General features: G+C 34.1%; 1 protein-coding gene across 1 annotated transcript; it reads left to right on the forward strand.

Annotated features, from left to right (window-relative positions):
• The first annotated feature begins 1662 nt into the window (after nt 1-1662).
• Nucleotides 1663-26514, forward strand: LOC145635947 (putative cyclic nucleotide-gated ion channel 20, chloroplastic). The gene is made up of 13 exons (XM_081687346.1): nt 1663-1995; nt 4295-4814; nt 6732-6923; nt 8043-8141; nt 8941-9078; nt 12266-12514; nt 14800-15063; nt 16350-16495; nt 17050-17127; nt 18528-18657; nt 22776-23028; nt 23824-23986; nt 26100-26514. Exons 2-13 carry the CDS (start codon nt 4311-4313, stop codon nt 26209-26211), a joined length of 2328 nt encoding a protein of 775 aa, XP_081543472.1. The 5' UTR covers nt 1663-1995; nt 4295-4310; the 3' UTR covers nt 26212-26514.
• The last annotated feature ends 716 nt before the right edge of the window (nt 26515-27230 follow it).

The following is a 27230-nucleotide window of genomic DNA, read 5'->3' on the forward strand; positions in this document are numbered from 1 at the left end:
ACATTATGACCCTATTGTGTCAAGTATTATCGGACGGACAAAAATGAAAACTGTGTCAAGTATTATATGACGGAGGGAGTACATAATATTATCATGTTCATTATTAATATTATAGATGTTCTCTCTCTCTCTCTCTCTCTCTCTCTCTCTATATATATATATATATATATATATATCATGGATGTTCTTTACAAAATAGTTATATTTTCTTTATAAAATAGTTACTACCTCCGTCAAATGTTATGTGCAACTTTTGCAAAAAACAGATAATCAAGGTCATGTGCAACTTTCCATTTTCTTTCCTATTTTAGAAAACAGAAAAACTTAAAAAGACCGATATACCCTTACTTAAAAATCAGTGGGGTGGTCCCATTTTCTCTTTCCCTCCAAATAAAATCAGTTTTCCCCACCTTATTTAAGTAGGGTGGTCCCATTTTCTCTCTTCCCTTTCTTTAATTACTTTCCGTTAACTCCCTTCAAAGTTGCACATAACATTTAACGAAGGTAGTAAATATTCTTTTCGCGTTTTTTTGTCTATACCAAGCAAGATACAGGCGGCAGTACCTTAAAATTTTCATGTGGCAAAATATAAAATACTCCCTCCGTTTTTAAATATTGCTCCATTTCTCTTGGGCACGAATGCCGATGCTAATCTTTGATCAATAATATATTTAATTACCAATAATTATAAATTCTAACAATTGAATTTTAATAATCTATTAATTGAGATGATTCCAACAAGTACCCACAAGATTATATTTTTTCTTATTTATAAATCACAAACATTAGTCAAAGTAGGACGAATAAATAGTGTAAAAAATAGAAATGAAGCAAGTATTTAAAAACGGAGGGAGTAATATTTTAAAGAAAGTTTATGGACCTTATGATGTTGAGTTGACATCCACTTTACTAAACAATGAAAGTTTAGGAACTAACAAGATGACTAGCTGGCACAATTTATTATACTATTGTAAGTTTAGGGACCAATTACGCTTATGTGTCGGAGCTCATCATTGCAAGGGAAGTTTAGGGACTTGTCCATATTTTAATGAATTCCATAATGATTGGACATTTGGACCATGTTGATATTAGGGATTAATAATTAGGCAAAGACATTTTATTTTCAAAAAAAATTAATTATATCAATCTATAAGAGATTAATTAAGATATTTTTAAAAATTATATCAAATTCACTGAAAATATACATAATAAGTTTTTTTTTTTTTTTTTTTTTTTTTTTTTTTTTTTTTTTTTGAAAGATATAAGCATTTTTTTTATTTATATTTAAATTCATTTTTCTTATTTAAATGGATAATGCTAACAAATTATCCATCCAAAGAGTACAAAGAGTAGCAGCTTAATTTTACTTTGGTTGTACAAAAATTCTTCAACATTAATTGTAAAGTCCCTAAAGTTTTTCTTAGTCATCACTCTTAGTCCCTAAACTTCGCTTAGTCATCACTCCCACTCCCTAAACTTTCTGACTCGACGCTAAAAAGCAGACTTCCCTAAACATTACTGACTCAAAAGTCCCTCCACTAAAGATGGCGAGACAAGAGTAATAGATAGACCAATTTACCTTATATGAAAGACGAAGGACATTCTGTCAAAAAAAAAAAAAAAAAAAAAAGAAAGACGAAGGACCAGATATATAACTAATAACAAAATTTAGAGATCATATTTTAGCTTATCTCTAATCTAGGTAGAGGGGACGAGTCTTTAATGACAGAGTAATGTTACGTCCACAACATTTGGATTACCACGGCAGTTAAAATTGACGCATAGAATAGTCAGCCTTAAGTCAAGCCCAGTCTCTATTAAACTATTAAAGTTGTCACACTCTCATACTTTATTTTTTCTTTTTTAAAATTCTCAATTAAGACATCAATTACCTTCTCCTTTCTTCTCTTAATACCCACCAAACTCACAATACAGTTGATACTGTGTTACAGAAGACGCTACTCAATTTCATTTCATAACAGCTGAATTCTCCAGGTCTTCTACTCGAATTCCTCTTATTTTTCTTAATTTCATCTTTAATGTTTGATTTCTGCATTTTGTTGTCAATTTTGAGTTGAATTTTTGTAGTGTTTTTGAATTTGCCTTTGTTAATTAATCTGAAGAATTATGCTATGAAGAATTAGTTGAATGTAATAATTAAAGATTTCTGAAGTTAGGTTGTCGTTATTGTTGGTGGTTGTTTCTGTTTTTTTATTTGCTTATTTCTTGCAGATGACTTCTTCAATTTGCAGTAATTGTATTGATTTTGTCTCCATTAAAAAATCCAAATTATTAATATCGCCCTAAATTTTCGTAATTGTTTTTCTTATTTTATTATTATTATGAGTATTATTATTATTATTTTTTTTTTGGCTCTGATTAATAAAATTTAAAGAATGTTAGCTTCTGTTGTAAGTTTCTTGCCATGTCACCGATTCCGGCGGAATTTCAGATTCCCGACCATTCTTGGGCTTTTGTGCTTCAAAATTATAGACACGTCATTTTTTTTTTTTTTTTTTTTTTTTTTAATATTGCGAATGAGCCACGAGACCATTACAAACAAGGGTGGGGATTTAAACATTCCCTCAATCTTAACCATTAGACCAAGACCTTGTTGGTGAGTAATAAGCATAACAAGGTACCCGTTAAAATTCTTGGAATCGGAACCGGAACCGGAACCTGTTGCTTGGGAACCGGAACCGAAACCCAAACCTGTTGAACATGTCCTCGAAATTGGGAACCGGAACCTATAGGTTTTGGTTCCAATTTAGGGTACCCTGTCTTGTAATATATTTAATATTTTTTTTGCAGATTTTTGTGTAAAAAACTAGATGGTTACTAATATAATGTTTATAACTCGCAAACAAAACAAACCAATAGTAATTATTGAAAATTTGTAATGCATATATTTATAATTGTAATTTTGATATTTATTAATTAAAAAAAATAGTATAAAATTGGTGTAAAATTTGAACTTAAGTGATACTATTATCAGATTACAGGGTACCCTACACGTTCCGGTTCCAAAAAATTGAGAACCTGAAGTGGAACCTATTACAATAGGTTCCCTATTTTGCTACTCGGAACCGGAACCTCTTGTACAGGTTTCGGATTCGGAACCTGCGGTTCCTAACATGTTCCGGATCAGGGTATCCTAATTTTTGCTCAGCCCTAATAATAAGTTTGCGATGATAATGATTACTGTAAAGTGGTACGAGTAATTAACTTTTTTTAGGTAAGTTTTTACGTCTTCACCGTGTCACAAAGGTACTCCGTTTGTGATGGAGATGTCAGTTTTTGACCCGACCTGTGAAACTTCTGTTATTGACCTGCACCCAACCTGGTTACGAATTATGACATAGGAGTTGGTTATGACCTGATGAGTATCAGAAACTGATACCAATAATCTAAGACCGGAGTCCAATCTGCAATTGATTTGAGTCGACCCATAATAGACTTGATGCATATGTAATGACTTGCCTAGAGTCTGGAACTGAAAGTCTGGAAACATTATGTCCCTGAATTACTTCTCTACCTTTGTGAGCTAAAATGGTTGGAAAACTCACTCCCACAATGCCACACATAGCTGTGCAAAACTATGCTTACAGGTGGAACATTGGCATCACATAATTAAAAGATGTGGTCTGATGCCCTAGTCCGAAACTAGAAATGATATTTTCTGATGAGTTGCCATGTAGGCAATAGCCAGAATAATGTTTACTGATATTGGCTTAACAACTCCTGCCCCATGTTTGTCCCAATTAGAGAAGCGGTGGGTCACTCAGATTAGTCAGATACCAATATCACAGCGACACTGTGACAATGCGGCCTGGATGGGATCTGAGGCCGAATAGATCCAGGTGTCTAGCTGCTTTTAACTACCTCAACATCCTTTACTGTTAGGAGATAACCATACCAGTTTTGGTTCTATTCCTTATTTTTATGTGTTTAAAAAAAATCTTTCTTAAACGGCTAAGTTAACTGTCACAAAATTCTCAAAGAAAACATTGGATTAATTTGCTTGTGTACTCAATTTTTGGTTAGTCTATAGTCTTCACTGAGACAACCTGGCTATGCTTTCTTCATATATGATATGATTTTATGTCTATCCCCCAGCCACACACCCAATTTTAATTTCTAATAAGGTGGTGTTCATTTAGGGACAATAACTGCCATAGCACCAACAAGTTATAATTTTCTACAACTCTAGTAGAATTGTGAATTTCTGTACTTGCTATTGTAATTGAGGGACTATGACTTACACGTGGCACCGTTCTTTGTTAAAATTTGGCAGGTTCGGGAGCATTGATATGGATGCTAATGAAAATGAAAGGGATGAGGTGCCAATGTTGTCTGTTAACCCTCGACTAATTTCCGATGATCCAGAAGATTCTTCATTCTATAATTTTACATCACGGGCTCGAAGTGCATCTATGTCTGCTCGTATGAGCTCTTCAGAGTCTTGGCGGGAAAGTAATTTTTTAGGACATACTGGTCCTTTAAGAAGTGAAAGAACTTCATTTGTACAGATGAGTGGTCCTTTGTATGTTAGAAGTAAGGCAGAAAATTCTTATGATGACAAATCTGAATCTACTGATAAAAAATTGCAGTTGAATCACAAGTATCCTGTGAATAATGGAATAATCAAGAATGAACAGGTTCATGATAGTTACCCTGAGAAAAATGAACATCTATTGAGATCTGGTCAACTGGGAATGTGCAATGACCCTTACTGTACAACTTGTCCCTCATATTACAATTACAGGCTTCCGCAGGGAAAATTTAGGAGGACTTCTGATATATTTGATACAAAGGTGATTTCTCATGTATTCTCGAAATGCATCATTTTGAATGGCTTCTCTATTTTGTGATACTATTCTAGCTCTAGATGAACATGGAATATTTTATGCATCTAATCTGCTTCTTGCTTTACTTATTTTTGGGCTCATTGCACCCATTTTCATTGTTCTCATCTTTGTTCTTTCCCTTTCTTCATTACTTCAGTGTTCTAGTGGTTGATTGTTGCTCGTTGGGGTGCTACTATATCCTAGGAGCCATATAGGTAGCTTCAAAATCAATGATAATGTTATCCAAATACCTTTAAAGAAGATCTTATTCAAAGTGGGGTGGGGGTCAAATATATGTATCCTTACCATTGTAACAACAGAGGTGTACTTAGCAATTTTAATCTGTTATGCAACATTGTTCTGTTACTTCACAATTAGTGGAAATGCAAATACTTTAAGGCCTTGCTTGGATTGGGGGTAATATATTAAGGAGTTAATAAAAGTCAAACTTGAAAAAAACATAAGTAATTAGAGGTGTTCTTGTAGGAGCCAATGTGTTTACAAATAAAATAAAGTGGTTGTGCCAAGAGGAAAATAGAGAGATGGAGGAATTATTACTTAATATTGAGGGTAATAGCTACCCACCCTCCTCCTAGTGTAACTATTACCCCAAAATGAGCACTTCATACCCCAAAATGGTCCATCACTACATAATTTTCCTTAATCACTATCTTTTCCTTCCCTATATTCACTTTCATTTTGCTTAGTTTGACTTTTATTACCTTAGTAATACATCTCTCTCAATCCAAGCGTGCCCTAAGGAGCGATTTTGATTAGTCCATTATTATCCAAATATCTGCAACAGTGATTTACCAATTTGTTTGACTGTGTACATCATGTAGATATGTTAATTGTGGATGTTAATAATTTCAATTTCTTTCCTCCAGTTTCAATATGTGGACAATATGCTTTTTCTATTTGTGTAGATGTGACATGTAAGTGTTCTAATTGTCAGACTGTCTCAAATTCAATCTGTCAATTGCCTTACCTATATGAGTGGCTTAGTTTTGTATTTTTCCGTAGTTTCTGTTTGAGAGCAGTTTGTCTTCATATTTTGTATTCTCTGGTTGATATTAATGTATAATTCTTATTTCTACAGATTACTATAAAAATAAATAGTTGCATAAGTTTTGAGATCTTAATACTAGTGCTATATGACATCTTGCTTCATCAGTTATGTGCTTTATATACTGGCTGTTAACAATGTGACTGGTGCATGTTTGTCAAATATATGTAGTAAGTTAAGTGCTCTATAACTGCCTGTTAACATATTTTATCTCCCTAAGATGAATAAGAGTAGACATGGTTTTTAGTTAATGAGTAGGATGCTAATGTTGACAACGATAGCTGGAAGCTTGTATGTAAATATTTATTTATCTACTTGCTGTAAATTTTTTTGGGGCAATATTCTTTTGCACATGTTGTTAGAACAGCCTTGCTACTTCCTAGTTTATTTTAAAGGCATGCAGACGTGTCTTTCATTTGCACTATTAAATTAAAAGCGAAGTTTAGCCATTTTTTTTTCCATAAATTCCTTTACTAGTACATTTTTCCATATTAAGTGAAATATCTGATTTCATCCTGCTGAAATGGAATCGAAACAAGAAAGGCTGCGTGTTGTTACACATTGAATTTCACTTCAATTGCACGTCCTCCTTTGTCTACATTTAGCTTTATGTAATGTAGTAATTTCTCATAGGTTGAGGAAAAGTTCCAAGCTTTTTTTTTTTGGTTAGTTATGTTATCATTTATACTGTACTGCAAATATGCATGATTTAGCTTATGATCTCCCTATAAACATCAGGACTTCTTTATCAATTTTTCTTTCAATCTGTAAGTTATTATTATTTTTTTAATTTTTTTAATATTTTTTTTAATTTGCAGTTTCATAATGCACTCTATGGAGATGCCAAAGGATGGGCAAAGAGATTGTGTTCTTTTCTGTACTCATATCTCCCTGGAGTCATGAATCCTCATGCCCGAATCATACAGAAGTGGAACAAGTTTTTTGTCATCTCTTGCCTTGTTTCGATTTTCATTGATCCATTGTTTTTCTTTGTGCTAGCGGTACTAAAGGTAACTCTCTTCCTTTACCCTTTGTTCTTTCAACTCCTTTCTCCATCTTCATATCTCATGTCTATCAAAGTGTGTACTTTCAATTTCATGCACAAGCATGGCTGCTACATACAACAAGGTGTGCACAAAATGAGTAAGGTGCCTGTTTTACATCTCGAGCAGAATGAGGTTTCACATGGCTGTTATGATAATGATATGTCTCCAATGAAATCAAAATTCTCTATTAGCACTCAGCCAGTTGGGATGAGTGGCGGATGTTCATTGCATATACAATTTGCAAGTGCTTATTCTTAATTGGAAGAACATGGGATTTTGGCTTTTATGAGGATAAGTTGCTTGGTGGGATTATACAAAGTAGAAAAAATTCAGGTTACTAATGGAAACAAGAGGGTTTGATTGAGCGAGGGATTCTGTAGCATAAGGGAAGGTAGGGGGGATGGACTGTGCGAGGTGAAGGAAGCTTATGGAGTTGTGCATGCAGAGTATTATTTTTTTTTTCCCTTGTCTTTTTCTGTGAGCTTTTCAAAGTATGTCATGATTGTTATCTAGAATGCTTTTGTATGTGTATGTGGTGATTCTGGTGAATGTTTTGGGGAGTTATCCTAAGAATTAAGTAAGCTTTCCTAGCAATATCACAATATTAATTTCAAAGTGAATATTAAAGAGAGGTTATCTTGGGTTTCGTCTTCAAGGGAGAGTTACAATTCTAAATTGTGGGTTTTGGTAGGGCAAATAAGTTTCTTTAGCAAAATGCACTGACAGCAATCTTTTGGTGGTTTGGTATAGATGATAGGATGTTACCGTCCTGTTTGATTTTCCATGGGATAATGTGACGGTTTTAGCTTCATTGTGGGTTAAGATGGCTATGGATTTCCTAGTTAATCTATGTAGGCTGGATTTGTCCATAATGCATGCTACTTTCTCTTCAACTCACAAATATGTGATTTTATTCTTATTTTTTCCTTGCTGCACTACTTTCTTATTGGAGATGTAAAACCTCAACTGATTCAACATACCAGTTATATTGGACCGTGTCTTAAGGAAAAGTTTATTATGTCCTATTTTGGGATTTTGATAATGCTGCACTTCTATAATTGGTATAATTCTTCTCTTTTATAGGATTCAAAGTGCATAGTCATGGAAAAGGCTGTGTCAACCACATTGGTAGTTTTCAGAAGTCTTACAGACTTCATTTACATATTACATATCATTCTTCAGGTAAATAATTCAATTTCTCATACTTAAGAAGTCATAAATGATTAAGATTATTGTAATGTGAATCATCAACATTTGCTGCTTTAGGTTATCATATAATAGATTCTTGCAAAATTGTCAACATATTTTGTTTGCGGTTGTTTATCATGGGATGTGACTTGGTGAAAACATGTTCATGCTGAGTATAAGTCAATAAATAGTCAACAATTTCTATGTCCTTTTTATTTGCTAGTAGATAATATATTACTATAGTAGCCCATGGTTTATACTTTAATATTTTTAGTAAAATGGAACTACATGTATTGCATTGAGTGTTCTCCATATCATTATTTTATCATTCTTTAAGAATATGTTTCCTCATGAGGCATTTTCAACATGAATTTTGGGAGGTGCTCATGTTTGTGAGTATGACCCTAATGAATTCCAATTAGCAAAATTATCCACAAGTCAGAATTCTGCCACTGACAACTTTACAGGATCACTATCATGATGGTTGAAATGTCCAAACAATTAAGCTGAAGAAAAGCACAACTTGAAAAGCATAGTATTGGGACTTGGAACTTTGTTTAGGGAGCAAAGCCTTTGATTCCGCCATCACTGTGAAGAATCCATAATAATTACAAATAACTTGAAAAAGGGGTGCGTTTGCTTAAATGAATGTGATAGGCTTGGTGTCCTTTTTTTTTTTATATAAATATATATTTTTTAATCAATTCTAGCTACATTACTGGGTGTTTTGTTTATTGTTTAATCTATTGATCTTCCCATATTGAAATTCTGACTTGCTGTAGTTTAATGACAGTTTCGGTTGGCTTATGTTGCTCCTGAATCTATGGTGGTTGGTACTGGAGTCTTAGTTGATCAGCCAAGCAAAATTGCCCGTCATTATGTGACTGGATATTTTTTTATTGACTTTTTTGCCGCGTTGCCCATTCCTCAAGTAAGGTTCCCCCCCACCCCCCTTCCCCCCTCTCCTTGCATGCTAATGTGGTTAATTACAACTAAGCAGTGTGCTTTGGCCTTGCTGAGTAAAAAATGAAATTAGTCTTCCTTGTACTAGAAATATGTAACACGGATTGCTTACTATACGGATACTGTCCTTTTTTTTTAATTTTATTTAATTTTCTGGAGAATCATTGTGGAATCATGCTGTGTTTTTTTTTTTTTTTCCGGTGCTTATTGCATTGTATTTTAAGAACAAGAAGTATTTGTTCTGAATGGATATCATAAGAGTAGAGGAAGTAAAATTTAGTGTGCAGTGATGTTGACACAGTAATGCCAAAATAACTTTACCCTTGTAATTTACTAGCATTCTTTTCCCCAATAATACCGGTGAAAGGATATCCTAATGTGCAAAGCTCTAGAATATCTTCCTCTCTATATCCTCCCGATTCTCACCCCCGCCCTTGTGGCTCTCTAACACCAAAAAAAAATGATGTTGGAGACTACACAGTCATGTGACTCATGGTACATGATTATGTGCCCCTTTGTTAAGAAGAAGGCTAGTTATATGACACGTGATTGTGTAACTTGTTCTTTTCAGAAATGTGTGTGTTTCTCACTTAATTTTAGGGCCTACTCTATCAAGATCATTGATATTATAAGTGCATGCTATAGACTAGGAATTTCAGAGATTAATATTCTAGAACTAGGATGTAAGTAGATGAAAGCTTGGATATTTGATTAATGGCTATTTGAAACTAACGGTTACAAGGAATATAGCTTAAGGCTATAACTCTTAAGGAAGATTAAAGCTACTTCTACTCTACAGCCATTCTCACAAATCTCTTGCATACTACTGTTTCATTGCTACTTCTTTTTCTACCAAGCATTCATCCATATCCATGTACCCTAATAGTAAAGACTCTTGTCTTGTTCTGCCATGGTGGCCTTCAGAAAACAGAACATCAGCTACCACTCTCCAAAGTGCTTCATTAATAACTTTTGGCCTCATTCTCTTTGTTGATTCTCCTTGCTGCCCTGTTACAGACCTTGTCCCCCAATGCTGCCTTGCTGTCTCTTCCTTCTTCCATAGACCCGAATAGCCTGAGGTTGTGGTTCGATCCGGTTGATTGCAGTGCATATCTAGACCTAATATGATCTTAAAAAGGCCTTTAATTTAGGGCCTACTCTATTAAGCTCATCATATTATAAGCGCATCACTCATTCATATTGTTAGCTATATTAAATAGCTTGCATCGATCTCCTATGCAGATGCATGATTCATCCTAGAAACTCATGCTTAGGCATCAAATGCTTTTGCACGATCTAAGACCTTGGTGCTTTGGTCACTCTGGATCCCATCAAGCACTTCATGACTCCATGAGTCATTGTATAGCATATGCAAGCGGCTTCAAAGCTATCTGTAAGCCATGCCATTCTAAAGGCATGATTAACTTGTCTTGCCTACGTTGACTAAAGTAACAGGAATCTTGTTGCATGTTGCTGTTGGTTACTTCTATTGCTTGGACTCACTGCCCCCTTTTTTTTTTTTTTTTTTTTTTTTTTTTTTTTTTTTTAATAAAAGCCATTAATATAGTAGGAATCCAAAATTTACAAATTGTTAGCAAGCTTTTTAAAGAGCAAGTGTGAGAAAGGAATCACATTCTTTCTAACTATGAAATTTGAAATAGCTAAATTACACAGGATGAGAGCAAAACATGTAGTGAAGAATGATCATTTGCCTACCTAAAGTTTTCTTGATAAACGAATTTTATATATGTTCCTCTTAACTTAATGTCTAGGATAAAAATATCGAAAACTTTGATATGAAGATTGAAAACAAATTGAGACAATAATTTTCATGTAAATGACTGCACCGAATGAACATTTTAGTGGATATCATTCCCTTTGTCCATATGTGTAGTATACTACTATGTATTGAGTGATGCATTGGTTAGCAATTGGACTTCCTAGCTTATTAACGATAAAATTGAAAAGTTAATGAACTTCCACATCTATACTATTCCCTTTATCTCAAAATAATTGACATAGTTAAATTTAGTACACATGCCAATGCTCTGGTTTGACCAATATATATAATTAAATATGAGTAAAATTATAAAAAAGTTTATTATAAAACTTTATTAAAATATTCAAAAACAATATTTCACAATGAAATTTGTATTAACTGCTTAGTAAGAAATTATAGTGAAAGTTAATATATGAATAGGCAAACGTGTTTAGTTATTATAAGATGGAGGGAATAATATTTTTAAAAAGAGAATTTTACATGTTAATATGCCACGTGTCATACCTATGAATTCTTATCCCTTATTTTTATTCTAATTTTATGTATATATCTATTTTAATTAATTTTACAAATATCCCATGATCTCTTTTCTTCTCATTTGCTGTTCAATTTAATAAATTTTATTAAAGAATATTATCTTTGATGATAATCATAAATACGTCTTGTATAACAATAAGAATGTCATTTTCCCAATACATTTTACCATCTTAATCTTCAATTTTTGTGTTCTAATTTTTTTTTTGTTTTTTAAGAAAAATAAATAAATTATAAATTCCTTTAACTTCCAATATTTGTTTCCTTGCAAGTTTGATATATTTGCTACATGTACATGGAGAAACTATATAGCTTTCTCGTTTATCCCATGCATTAGCACAGTTACATTTTAGGAAAAATAGATTGTTTGTACTTTGTATTATCTTGTGTTAAAGTGTGAATTTTTGACAATTTGCCAAATTAGTATTATTTTTTACATTATCCACATGCTATACACAATCTTCTATACCTGCTTTCCTGAATTTATTTTAAAAGAGTGACTTTTGCATCACATAAGCAGAAAATAAAATCAATAATTTATTGGAAGGTTATCCACGATTATAAAGATTGTGTTTCCTAGAATGATAGATAATGTGACTATGTCCAAATCACATAGGGATTACTGTACTAAAGATTTAATATATAGTTCATGTATATTAGGAATCAGTAGAGGGCGCTGAGTATTAATATACATGTGTGCATGTATATGCAAACACGTGGAATATATCTTGTATTTTCATTTAATTCATGTGGAAGTACACAAATTAGAGATACTCGCTCTTTGTTTGGTGATTTTCCAACTTCTTGTTTTGACTAGTTTATTGTTTTACCTTCCTTGCAGATTATAATATTGTTTATATTGCCTACATACTTGGGTTCATCTGGTGCAAATTATGCCAAGAATCTCCTCCGTTTTGCAATTCTTGTTCAGTATATACCAAGATTGTATAGGTTTCTACCTTTGTTAGTTGGACAATCACCCATTGGCTTCGTATTTGAGTCAGCATGGGAAAATTTTGTGATTAATCTGCTCACGTTTGTTTTATCTGGACATGTGGTGGGCTCATGTTGGTATCTTTTCGGTTTACAGGTTAGTGAGGATTGTTAGCCCTAGCATATTTAATTTTATACCATTTATTGCATGTCTCTTCTCTAGGTTTTTTTTGAATGAATGTCTCCTATCTAAGCTCTTGAAGTCATGATAAGTACTTTGAATAATAGAGGAAAGTTAATACAAAGCTAGAGTTATATTAGGCCCTGTTTGCAAAACATAGCTGTAGGGGTAGCTGTAAGTGGTTGTAGTAGTTGTGTTAGCTGTGGGAATAATTGTTAACCGTCAACAAGAAGATATGTTAGCTGAGAAGGTAGATAATATAAGCATGAGTGTTTGGTAAATTAGATGTTGTGCTGTTAGATATTTTTGTTCCTATATTGTAGAAAGAATATTAGCTACTACTTTATCATTTAAAAGCTAATGATATTAGCATTTGATAGAAGCTACCTCCACCACTAAACACTATCCCCACCATTGCTTTTCCAAACACTCAACAACTACTTCCTCCATTCTCATCTACTTGCAATGTTTGGAAACTGCACTTTTCACATTTTATCATTTGACCAGCTTTATTGATTTATCTGTTGCAAAATCTAGTCATATGAGATCTTGTAATATTAGTCTCAATTTATATTTTCACAATATGAATTTTTGCAAAATTAAGGGTTTAAATTATGCTTGGCAAACGTGAAACGTTGCGAGTAAAAACTTGAGAGTAGGAGATTTGACCTGGAATCCTTGTATACCTACGGGATGAGACTATTAATGGAGGTAATGAAAGGAAACAAACACCATGGTCTGATTGCGATAACCTTGTGGGCAAGACTTGATGCTCACAAAATGAGCAATTCCATGAACCTTATGAAAGTTTAATCACTTGGGATTCTTGGCTTTAAACAATTTGAGTCACATAAATGTGACTTAATACCCTCTTGAACTAGTACTTGTGGTCTCTCTTGGGTTGAGGATGGGACTCAACTTCGTTAGAGAAATAATCCTAAAACATTTCATTTGAGGAGTCTCCTTCAAAAAGACAATTTTTAAAGCAATGATTTAATTCATCATTGCCAACCTAAGCTGGGTATGTGTTCTTTCACTAATCCGATTAATATCAAGGGAACTCAATCATTGACCACAGAACCAGTCCTCCTTTAAAACAAATGTTGATAAGTATTGCTTAACTAGAGGACCTTGTAAATACTGGCTCCCACTTTTCACTTTTCTTATCATTTATCGTCCTGAAGTACTTAGTACCAACTGAGGCACTTCTAACTTCAGAACCATGACCTCGAAGAACCATGACACGTGAGTTTTTCTTCACAAGAAACCACCAACTTTTAAACACCTAGATTTGGAGTTAATACAGACAAACCCATGCTCAACAGGGATTGGACATTTCCTTAAATCCCAATTATTGCCAAAGCTTGAGCATATCGAAGAAACATCCAACCTTGAGGAATGGTCATGCAACTACAACCAACAACCTCAACCAATAGATCTCCTCTAGCAAGATACAAGATTGCCAAGAAAACTGCGGATAACAACTGAATCTAACACAAGGAAACTATAAAACTCCAAACACTACATTAAGCAGAGAATGAATTAACTGAAGAGGATTTCTATGCTTACCCCTTGAAATCAGATCTGAAATTCTAATTGGAAGGTAAATGTATTCGAAATAGAAAGTCAATCCCCAAATTTGCTGATTTGACAGCCAAAAGCTTGAATCCTTGTCATTTTCTACTGAGATTAAGGGGTTGCTATGCATATTCGAAACTTACTGGGAGTCCTTTTCTAGTAACCTAGATCAGCAGGAGGATCAACCTAGCTTGGAAAAGTAATTGGAAAGTTTCTTTTATATCCTTTTTCTCCTCCTTCATCTGAGCTTGAGACCGGTAGTGAATGGCACTAAGTGACATGCACATGCAGAGTTGGTTTATGAAAATAGAGATAAACCAATTTTCTGTTATCATAGCTTTTGTTTAACTATTCTCGTGACCACTCAATTCTTGATTTATATTAATAGAAGGAAGAGATGGAGAAAGACTATAACATAGTAAGAGAAGGAGAAAAGGAAGGGAAGTGGGAAGAGTATGAATTATGAGGAAAAAAAAAGTTGGAACATATATTAATGATCTTCATTACCCATTTACCCCTTTAATTTTTTTTTCTCAAAATTATAAAGAAACACGTGGGAATTCATGAGCGCATGGCACATAATTTTGGGTTTGAATTTTTGTACATTAGGTATAGATTAATTAATTGGTTAATGTATTGAGTATTGACAAATTCCAACTACTTTTCTTCTTCCCTTGTTACAGAGAGTGAATCAATGCCTGCGAGATGCTTGTCACCGTACTGGAAATAGTTCATCATGTATGAAGTTCATTGATTGTGGATATTCGAATCCAAAGCAGCATGCATGGAATTCAGAGTGGCCTAACTGGACCAATAATACAAATGCTCTTGATTGTTTTGTCAGCTCAGATGGTTCTTTTGATTATGGGATATATGCAAAAGCAGTGAACCTTACATATCGCAAAGTTGTGAGCAGATATATATATTCCTTGTTCTGGGGATTCCAGGTATGTAATTCTCACAAAGTGTGTGATTCACTGCTTTTTTTTCATTTATTAATGAGAATAATGGAACCATGAACATTATAGGCATCCTGAATTCTGATGTTCCTTTTTTTTTTTTCTTATTTAATATGTATATATATATATATATATATATATATATATATATATATATATTGTTATTTATTTATTTATTTTGTTTTATATTTTTAAATTTTCTTTTGCATTATCTCTGCTGCTAAAAACTTGAAGGTATAAATTGGATTAGTATCAAACTGCTGGTGAACTGTGGATTGGTCCTCAACTAGTTTGGTCCCAATAATCCTTGATGCACATCTTCACCATCATCCTATCGTTGCATCAATTGTTAGCCATAAGACATGTTTGTTTATGTTCATGCTCCATTATTATTCATCTCCTCTCCTCTACTCTCTCTCTTTCTCATGCCCTCACCAGGTATTGTCAAAAGATGACAAAGGCTATTATTTCCCCAGTGAAACTAAATAAATTAAACTTGATTGGTGGGAATAATCTTTACTCATCTTAAGCTAAATGCGAAGATGTATGTTTAATGGTTTGGTGTGTAATATTTGCATGCTGTAATGATTTCTGTAGAGACCAATGAACGTTTGTTGTGGAAGGCTAGTGAACACATAATTTTTTTGTCACCTCATGTCTATTAGCTCTTTTCTTCTTGCCTAGTGCCAACATTACCTCTAAAGGTGTCATGCTTGATTACGTGTTTGAATTCTCTCATTGTCATATCTTCCTTCAGTGATATTCTGTATACACATACAACCTGTGTATATATACTATAGCCATGCATGCATGCATGCATTCATACATACATACGCTCATATATTTGTCATGAACGCAGTTATGCATGCATGCATATACCTTTGAATGGAATTAGATTTAAATTTTTTTGCAAACTGGCTAACACTGTTTATTAGTTGTAGGAGGTTTCGTTAGAAGTTCCACTGACCTAGGGGGGCTAGGTACACGTTTTTTTCCATTTTGTGGAATGCATAACTTTGAAGCTTATGTCAAATGAACTATGTATTTTTGTTTTTAACAAGTACTTCCGCATTCTATTTAAAGTTTTTTCTGTGAGTTTCTAATATGCTCTATATAATTACTTTGGCACAATAAGAGAATGGAGTTATGAACTCAGATTTCCTACTGTACTTTCGTTAGCTTGATTCTCTACAATATGATTATGCTGCTATTGGAAAGTCAACACTCACAACATTATCAAAGGCTGAAATTGATTAGCATGTGGGGTTATGCAGCAAATCAGTACTCTGGCTGGGAATCTTGAACCAAGCTACTTTGTTTGGGAGGTTCTTTTTACCATGGCTATTATTGGGCTTGGTTTACTACTCTTCGCTTTACTGATTGGAAATATGCAGAACTTCTTACAGTCTCTTGGCCGTAGGTAAGCTTACAATATTCCCTTGGCTCCTACTACTGTTCTTTCTTTTGATATATATATATATATATTTTGTTTATGCACATGGATGTTTTCGGTTTGGCCCTTTGAATGTTGTAAGATGGTCATAGGCATGTAATATACGTCTATACATGCTTAGGATGCAACTGTTTATAATGATGCAAATTGGCAAACTTTTTCCTGCAGCAATGCTTATTGTTGAACCGGTCAATCCCTATGGAAAGTTATATTAAATTGAGTTGCACATATCTGTTGTTGCATAGTAATTTCTGTTGTGACCTAGATTCCTTTCTCATATTTCATGCAGTCCCCTGAAATATTGCTGAGCTCAATACTACACTGTCACTCGACTTACATTTCAACCACAGCCATGAATATGATGAGAACATTAGGGAATTGGGGTCCTTTGGAGCTTAGAAAAGACAATAATAGCTACTTTGATCTAGATTTATTTTTCAAGTGAGTCTTAAACATGCTTAAAACATGACTGGTGATTCCAATTTTACTTTAGTTTACCTTTTATGTAATTCTTCTTACAGAAGGTTGGAGATGTCACTAAGAAGGCGTGATGTTGAGCAGTGGATGAGCCATCGCCGTTTGCCTCAGAACTTAAGAAGGTATTCTTACTTTACTCATAACTTGACGTTTGAACTTTGAAGAGATAGAAAAGAGTAAACTTTTCTTGTGGAAGAAGCTTGTCAAGGTTTGTACTATCTCTCCGCAATATGACTACTGTCAAAAAAAAATTACATTACTTAGGTTGCTGGAGAAGATTTTTGAGCTTATGTCGAATGTCTTTATCTCATAGGTATTATAGGGTGTTTTATGGGTAATATTAAAGGGTGAAACTGAATGTTTCATATGGAGTACTTGGCTATCAAAGATTAAAAGTAAATTATAGGGTATTTTTATGGGTAATATTCAGTTAAAAGTAAGTTTTCGATATAGTCTATTCTATGGGTTACCACCACACTGTTAATTTTACGAAGTTTCTGTCAATTTGGTGGTTGTTAGGTAGTTAACAGCTTAACAGGTGAACCAGTAAGAACTATTCATATTATCAAGATAGCAAAAAATTTAATGGTTTTTTTTTTCAATTTATTTTTTTATAAAGATTTACTTAAGGCATAATTATTTCAATAAAACGCATATAACATTTATAATACTAATTTCAAGTGTCATATACAATGAATCCACAATCCAATAAATTAAGTTCTCTTTTTGGTCATGCAATTTTTTATCCACCCAATAAATTTTACCTGTAATTGAAATAAATTATCATGATTCATGAATATGCAACAAAAAATTAAAACCGGTATTTATGATCATTACTAGTAGATGGAAGAGGCTAAGTAACAATTACTACTATAGGAATTTATAGATGCGAGTAGTGGATTTCAGGAAAAAATTCCCTAATACCTAAACTGAATCTCAAGATATACACAAATTTTGTCAAAAAAAAAAAAAAAAAAAAAAAAAAGATATATACAAATCAATTCAATCCGCCTATAGGGGAAAAAGAAAATACAAAGAAAATTTTCAAGACCTTAGTTGCCTACTGAAGTTCAGCTTTCGTAGCTGTGCAATTGCCTGTTAAGTCAATGGTCACGATTGGTTGCATCTCTTTAAACACCATTTCCTCTCTTTCGATCTTTTTGTATAGAGAAACCAAAAAAACATTTTGATCGAATATGCTAAAACGGGAATAAATATTTCATGGAAAAGATGTACTTGACACAAACAAACAAAATGTATTGTATGTTAAACATGTATGTCCATCCTGGCATGTGATCCAACAACCTTGCTTTTTACAAGTCAAAAATTTACAATCACTTCGAGCTTATGGACATTTTATAATTTTTACTAGATGTTTGGATGGTGTAGAAGAAAGGAGAAATATGGAGAATGTCGATGATATATATGCACTGATATTATTATCAAATTGCTAGTACTGACACACAATAAAAGGTTGGTTGTGCTACCTGCAGTCAACTAATTCAGGATTTCTTTACTGCAGAAAAATCATAGAAGCAGAACGTTACAATTGGGCTGCCACTAGGGGTGTAAATGAGGAGATGTTGATGGAAAATCTTCCGGAAGATGTTCAAAGAGAAATAAGACGCCACCTCTTTAAGTTTGTTGAAAAGGTAAGATATGTTACTGTTGATGGAATAGATCTTATAAAGGTAGGAAGTGTAGAATTTCTCATGTTTCTCAACTTTCCTACTATTTTTTTCAAAGAGCATCTATTTATTTTATTTTATTCTAATCAGTTTGAGATAATGGTATATCTTGTGTGGTGCCCATCACACGGTGTGGCCACATTAATTTATAAAAATAATTTGTACACATTCGCTAGTATAAAAATGTGGTCTCAGTTGCAATTGCGGGAACGGTTGTGGTATCACGGTAACTGTATTGATGTGTTGATCGTGGACCGGGTCGTGGTTGTGGCGGTAGAATTTTATTTAAAATTTATTAATCCAAATGTTATAATCTAGGATTTTTAATTTATTTTATACGGGTTTTACAGTAAATTATTATACTCCGTACTTTATGACCTTTAAACCAAAACCATAAGTCCGTATTACTCCTAATAGTCTTAAGATTGTTTGTTTTTTGTTTATTCATTCACAACAATTTAAAAAATAAAAGGCCACCTATCATAGCAAGTGACCATTGGCCCATTATTGTCAACCAACTTATATTACTCTATAATAAAATAAAATATTAAATAAATAAATAAATACAGCCTACCAAACCCATTACTTCAACTTACATGTGATACCTTGTTACAGCTGACCTCCTATTTACTCTCTCTGTCTCTCTTTGGTTTTAATCTAAGAAACTCATCAGTTTCAATGGAGTTTCTCCTTGTTTTTTTTATCTACAAAATGAGTAATTCTTCTAGAAATTAACTGTATTTTAAGTCAATAATGTTCGATGCGGACAAGATTAATTTCGTATCGGCTGTATCGGCCAAAATCTCAGCCTTTTGAAAAATGTCGTGCTAAAACGGTAAATATCGGATCGGTAAATTCGAAATATGTTACAAATCGATCAGTTCACAACGTAATGGCCGCATTTTTATACCATGCTGATTCGTGCGAGAAACCCAATTTATTCATAAAAGTACCCCATTTTGTCCGTAAAAGTAACCCAAATTCATTATATGAGTAATATCAATTTATTTAAAAACTAATACATTTGTTCATTCAAATAACCCTATTCTTTTGTTTACATCTGTTAACTTATAAAGAAATGGAGAGAGAGAAAGAAAGTTTATTCAAGTAACCCCTATTCTTTTGTTTTACATCTTTTAACTTATAAAGAAATGGAGAGAGAAAGAGAGAGAGGGGAGGGGGGGGGGGGGGGGAGGGAGGGGGGGGGGGGGGGAGGGAGGGAGGGGAATAGAGAGAGAGAGACAGGGCATTATTCGGAGGTATCAACATATTTTCTAAATACGTAACCCTTCTTATCTTTTATTACTTACCTTCTCGTCTAGCAACTCTGGAGCATACTAAAGGGATGGGTAAAGAAGGGTCCACCTTCAAAGTTTTGATTGATCTCATGTATTTGTAATCCAAATCACATGCAATTTAGGTGCTACACGCGAGTGCAAGTTGCTCATCTTGCTTCCGTAATGACATACATATCTAAATATTGCAACACATTTTAAAAAAAATGTATTCTTTAACTTTGAATTGTGATCTTTTGGGTGCATGATATGCATCATGCTCTTGAGTGCATGATCGAAGCGTTGTAAATCATAAACAAAAGAGAGAAATAGTAGGGTTATGAAGTGGGATGTATTACAATTTTTCTAATCCCTCCATTTCCTCCAAATTCTTCACTGTCTAAAGCAACACTTCAAGTTTGTATGTGCAAGATTTGAAAATGATAAGGCATTATTAGCTCTTTAGACCCTATGTTACTCACACAAGGGTACGAGTTATAGTCTTGGTTTCTAAGAAGCGCGCGAGCGCGCCTCGCTCCATGGGAATTTGGCTTTAGCTAGGCGAGGCTCAGTCACTTACGGTCAAGGTAAATAACTAAGATTTAAGCTATAATTGAAGAATGATGGACATTTTTTCAAATTTAGACGACCTTAGTTTTACGTATATCATTATGTAATTTATTATGAATCTTTTTAATTGTCATTAAGTACAATTAAAGTAAAAGATAATTTGAAATAAATATATAAATACATGCGCCTTGCTTACAAAAGGCGTGCGCCTTTGCCTTGCGCCTCGCGCCTAGGCTGCAAGGACCATTTGCGCCTTGGTGTGTCTTGCGCCTTTTAAAACTAAGGTTATAGTACACGTACATATCCGTTGGAAACTTGGAATTTGTATAGAAGACATGGGGAGGTAGGGATAGAGTTGTCAAAAGCTGACTCGAGCCGAAGAATTTACACGTGCCCGATTATGACCCAACTTGTTTAAATTCGAGAAAATGGTGACCCGAATCTAATATGACCCCACCTGAAACATACCCTAGACCAGAGTTAACCGAGTATTTGAGACCCGAACCCGATCATGATCCGACTTAGAGATGACCCAACGTGAATATAACCTGTAAATTATTAACCTAAATCAAACCTAACTTGAACTGAGTTTGCCCCAAACCTATTTTAACCCGTTAAACCCTGAATTTAATCCGACGTGTAACTAACCTAACCTAAATTCAACTCGACTTGTTATTGACCCGACCAAATTCAAATCGACATGTTTCTGGCCCATCTCAAACTCACACTTAACCTGTTATTGACCTAACCTGATTTCAAATCACCTCAAATTTATCATGACCACCTTATTCATATATAGTTATATAGTTACCTACTAAGAATATGATGTTTGTTGTGCAAATAAGAATATAAGATAATATTATATAAATTTAATGACAATTTGTGTCCGATATGTGCTTGTGCCAACGAGTTACCATGAGAAGTTCAATAGTAAAGTGTTAGAATATTTCTATTTAAATTGAACCCGATCATGACCTGACGTGTTTGAACCAACCTAAAACCAACTCGAGACACGAGTTAACCTAGGTTTTTGAGACCCGACCAGACATAACCCAACTTTAAGATGACTTGAACCCGAGAATGACTATAACCCGTTATAACCTGTTGAAACCCGAATTTAACCCGACCTGTTGTTAATCCGACCCAAATTCAACCCGATTTGTTATTAACCCAATCTGATCTCAACCCAAACCCGATAGGATGTATGATTCAATATGACCCGACCCACATCAACCCAACCGAACCCGACCCGCAAAGGAAATGATATTCACCCGACCCTAGTTGACCCGACCCACATTGACCCATCTCAAACCCGACCCGATTACCTGAATCGACTGCTCTAGGTAAGGGACAGTGTCCTAAAACTAGACACACTTGTGTTAACATGTCTTTTATATAAATACTTCCTCACGTAAATACTTGCATCTAAGAATTGCAAACTTTCAAGGTAACGTATAGAACCTAGTTTGATGTTGGATGTGCTAATGAAGCACATATGTCTTGTTTGTAAAGAAAGTTTTCAACTTTGGATTACTGTGGACTACATGAAATTCTCTGTAGTTTGTTGTTTACTTATTATTTAGTTGAAGGGATAAGTCACGTAAGTGGATCTGGGTTAGATAAGCGATAACAACCTCTCTAATGTTGTACCTATAAGATGACTATTGTTTATATCTAATTGCAGCCATTTTGAAATTTTATGCAAAGTGGGTCAAAAAAACTTAGGATTTTGGGTTTAGGTCCTTTATAAAATCATCCTCTTTTATTTTATTTTTTCTTCTTATCCTTATTTGGTGAAATAATCAAATACATTTAGCAAAAATTAGGATAAAAATAACCAAAAGGATTATGCCTATATATATCTTACATGGACTATGTATGCAACCAGGTCATAGTGAAAATAAGGCTACACAATTTTGGCATCTTCTTTGACCTAGAGCAATGTTTAGGCACTAATGTAATGGTATGGAATAGTAGAGATTTTATACACTCCCAAGTCTATCAGTACAGCCATGGAATATATTGGTATGTGAGTATTTTTTTGAGGTTTATCCCAATTTGTCACTTAAGTAGTAAATCTTGTAATATCCAGAGTTTATGTAGTATCATTTCATTAGTAAATCTTGTTCCTTTTCTCAAATGAAATTTACATCAGTATTCATAATCTTGATTTATCTTCACTTAAGTAGAACAAAACAAGATCTTACACAATCTACTGTATCAAAAATTTGTCTGCAGGTTCGAATTTTTAAATTGGTGGATGAGAAGGAGCCTATTTTAGATGCTGTTTACGAGAGGCTTAAACAAAAGACATACATCAAGGACAGCAAAATTTTATATCAAGGAGGTATTATAGACAAGATGGTATTCATTGTACGAGGTAAAATGGAAAGCATTGGAGAGGATGGCATTGTTGTTCCCTTGTCTGAAGGAGATGTGTGCGGTGAAGAGCTTCTTACGTGGTGCCTTGAGCATTCTTCAGATAATAGAGGTCTACCTTTACTCTTTTGTTGGTGATTGGTATAGTATGTTATCTGACATCATAGTTACTTTAATTCCCCCTGCCCGATTGTGGAAATATCTTCTTACCTTTCTTTTGATATCCTTAGTTTGTAAACTTCGAATCTGGTATGAAGTTGTATTTACCGATGGGAACGATACATCATACTCCCTCTGTTCCATAAATATCTTCCCACTTTTTCGTTTTGGGTTGTTACTTGAAATTTTTTTGCACTTCTTTATTCCTTATTGTTGTTAATGATAGACTAATCTTACCCCAATTTGGCTCACTTTGTAGGACTAGTTTTTTTTTTTTTTTTTTTTTTTTTCCCCTTATTAAAAAAAGTAAGAACAAGTAAGCACATACACTACTTCATTCATATTCCTTGGCAGGGTAGGTCCACAATAAGTAGGAAGAATAGTTTGTGGAGACTTTTTTTTTTTGGTTGTGTCTGGGGGGAGGGGGAGGTCTTGAGTATTGTGTATTTTACACTTTAATCTTCAACATCAATTGGTGTGTGACTACTCATTTTCTTTTCTAATGTTACTCACTTTGTTCCACCTACTTTTAAACATATTTCAATGCTACCGAACTGTATTTATTCTGGTTCTCGGGCTTTATTGCTTTTGACTTTTAGTACTCAATGCACTTGAAGAAATATTTACAAATGTCTCACATTTTAACTCTTGCTCTATGTGGTGATAAAATCACCATAAGGTTTTTTTTTTTTTTCTTTCCTTTTTTGAACCTACTAATAATCTGTATGTCAATTGAATTTTGTTTTAGATGGCAAGAAAGGTAGGATATATGGACAGTGGTTAAGGAGCAACAGGACTGCAAGATGTTTAACAAATGTTGAAGCTTTTATACTCAGAGTTCGGGATCTTGAAGAAGTCACAAGTTTGTTTCCAAGAATCTTGCGAAATCCAAGAATCCAGGGAGCTATAAGGTTTGTTTACATCAATACTTTTTTCTTGATGAGTACGTAATTAGCAAAGTTGGCTTTGTTACAAACTATGTTCAATGCCTGGGTATGTTAGTTTTAAATATTTATGTGAGAAATGCTAATTAAGTACGAAATAATTGCTCTGAGGCATATATTCCCTTATCATGTCAACTTGAAGTCCATGAGCTCTTTTTAGAATAACATGTCTGTATTTTGTACAACAAAATTATTTTTATTTAAATTCTCTCCCCCTCACTTGTGTAGAATAAAGGTGGGGAAGAAGCTTTACATGTGCTCAGGTCAAAACTGAACAAAAGCTTCTCTAAGGCATATACTAAATGAAGAAAAAATCAAAGCTAGACTATAATCAGCAGCCAATAAACTCAGCACCAGACCACACCATCTGAAAAAGCACTCTAAAGTTTATAGTTTCAGAAAAAACAATCTGAAAAAGAACAATTTATTTTCTGCAGGCTTTGGTTGCTATAGCAACTTCAGAAAAACTTTGAATTGGTCTAGCAAATTTAGGTAGAGATAACACCCGATGCCAAATACCAGCATGACAAGATTTTGCCAAAAAAAAATAAGTGCCCCACAAAGAGAACAAGTGTAATCACAAGCTACGTTATTGCACTGCAAGAGTCTGTCAGTAGTAGCAGTTGTTTTGAACAGGCCATTGGATTAATAAACTCTTTGGACTAGCTTTTGTTATTGCACATAAGCCTCTTCCAGGTTACTTAAGATAACTACTCCTGTTCAGCAGGATAGAGATACTTAATAAAGATCCCTAGCCAGCTTGTTGACAGGTCCGACCACCAATATCATCAATATTGGATAGACAACCCAAAATCATTCTCATCATCTAGGACTTGCAAGTTTCCTTCAGTAGACTGTAGATCTCTTCTCATAATAACAGTGGATTCATTCTCTCATAGATAGAGATTCTTCGTATATAAACTTTGTGCAGTAAAGGCATACTAACTGTGTTCAAAGAGACTGAAGCTTTTCTTAGGAGCTTCATTGCTATTCATCCCGAGAAACATTATGCAGCAAGACTCCACCTCCTTTTGAAATTTGGGCATAACAAAGAGCTGGGACCAATTGTTCACATGCTAAATTAATATCATAAATTTTTTAGGATAATAATGCCGTTTAGTGATTAGGTGAGGTTGACAATGAAGACAATGTCCAAATTTTTGTTTACAAATTGGAGATGCAGTTTCATTGCTGAGGAGAAGAGAAAGCACGCCCTAAAAGAAAATTAAAGGAGAAAGTATTAGTCTTTGAGCACAAAGGCCCTACTACCCTACCTAAAGTGGTCCTTTTTGGAACAATATGTTACTTGCAAAATCGGTTTCTGTGTTACCAGGACTCAGGTTTGGGTGTTCTATATAGGTACCTGTTTGAGTGAAAAGTTTTTAGATTTTATACTTCCTGTAAACACTTGACATTTAAAACATCCCAACTACTGCTTTGCAGCAAATTCTCAGGTTTGTAGGATCGAGCTTTCTGTTTGCCCAGGTGTTAATTTAATTATTATTATACCTTCTTGCTAGGCACTGCTTTTCTTCATCTCGAATGGGTAAAGTTCCAATTTAGAGCTGTGAAGAGAATTTTCTTTTTTCCATTATGGGATTCTAGCTCGAAAGTGAGTGTGGACACTTTATGGCAATTCCCCATCTCTTGGGACCCAAAAATTAGCTGGAAAAGGCAAATTACCATGGATAAGAGCTTTATAGTAGTTGTTATCTTGTGATTGATGATATTTTGCTCAAGTGTGATGTGATTGTTGAGAGTTGTTGTTTTAAGTGTGATGCGAGTAGTTCGCAGGAAGAGAGTTGGTGTAGTTATTATCTTGTGATTGATGCTATTTTGCCTGTTGGTATCTTGGTGAGTTGTCTAGAGTGCCATAGAATTATAATAGTAGAAGAATTTGGTGTGATGACCTCCCTTTCGAGTTTGTCATTGTGTGTTTTCATCGTTTGGTTTCATTTCTAGAAATTACTGCTCCTTAAGGCTTCCTACTTTCTCCCCATCCACACACACAACGAAAGTCAGGAATTAATGCTGCCTTGGTTATTAGCATGAGTTTAGCATAACGCCTTCTTATTTTCAGGTATGAATCCCCGTACTATAGATGCCAAGCTGCAACAACGATTCAAGTCGCTTGGAGGTACAGAAAGAAGTGGCTAAATCGCATGGAGACTAGAAGTAGGTCAAAAGCCTAGAGTCACTTGTACAAAGCTCTTACTGATTTGCTGTAGCTGTGAAATGACAACCCTTTTTGTATACTTCGTGTATAGAAACTCTTTTACACACTTTTATACTTGTAGACCTGTGGTGACTATTGTTATAGTCTTGTAGAATCTTTGTTTTCAGAGTGTGAAATGTGATGATTACTAACTGGTACAAGGAAATCTATCCAAGCCGTTTTATTACGTTTCATTTTATTTCCACCAATAACACCATGTATCAAAATTTGTCTTACTCAACAGAATTGTCTCATAGTAATACTACTATTTCTATCCCTATTTTTTTTTATTTTTTTTTTATTTTTTTTTATTTTTTAAGATACATCTTAGTATCTTAAAACATTAATATTTCTAATTTTGTACAGCAAAACATTTAAAATTTTTATGTTGATAAAAATACATTATTACGAAGTACGAATCTAAGAGTATTCTTAAAGATGGGCACGGGCCGTGTCGGCATGATTCCGGCACGGCATGGTGGTCGTGGGCCGTGCCGTGAACACAAATCTGGGAATCAGCACGGCACGAGGCACAGTGGCCAACCCGTGGGTCGGCACGCCGGCACGGCCGGACACGACACTTGTTTTTTTATTTTATTTTATTATTATTATATGTATTGTTGTTTTTTTGCTAAATTAATAAAATTATTTATATAAACTTAAACATAATTAGATAAACAATTTATATAACCTTGATTAAAATAAAGTTGTTCAAAACAAAATATATTAATATTGACATAAACATAAATTAATAACATCATTTATATAAAATTAAGTTGTACTAAAAAAAAAATATATATATATATATCGTTTTTTATTTATATTTATTATATATATATATATATATAAAATTGGCACGGTTTGGCCCGCAGTTCGGTACAGCACGGCCCGCCATGCACATGGGCCGTGCCGTGGGCTGGAGAGTGTTAAATTTAGGCACGACACGGCACAACACGCCCACCACTGCGGCACAGCACGACCCGTTGCCCACCTTTA

This window comes from Chenopodium album, chromosome 6 (genome assembly GCF_948465745.1).
Source record: "Chenopodium album chromosome 6, dcCheAlbu1.1, whole genome shotgun sequence".
Classification (NCBI taxonomy): Eukaryota; Viridiplantae; Streptophyta; class Magnoliopsida; order Caryophyllales; family Amaranthaceae; genus Chenopodium; species Chenopodium album.

Coding starts and splice junctions, on each gene's coding strand:
- LOC145635947 (XM_081687346.1), top strand. CDS start 4,311: ATGGATGCTAATGAAAATGAAAGGGATGAGGTGCCAATGTTGTCTGTT. Junction 17,128..18,527: donor TTGCCTCAGAACTTAAGAAG/GTATTCTTACTT, acceptor TCTTTACTGCAG/AAAAATCATAGAAGCAGAAC. Junction 18,658..22,775: donor TCTTTAAGTTTGTTGAAAAG/GTAAGATATGTT, acceptor ATTTGTCTGCAG/GTTCGAATTTTTAAATTGGT.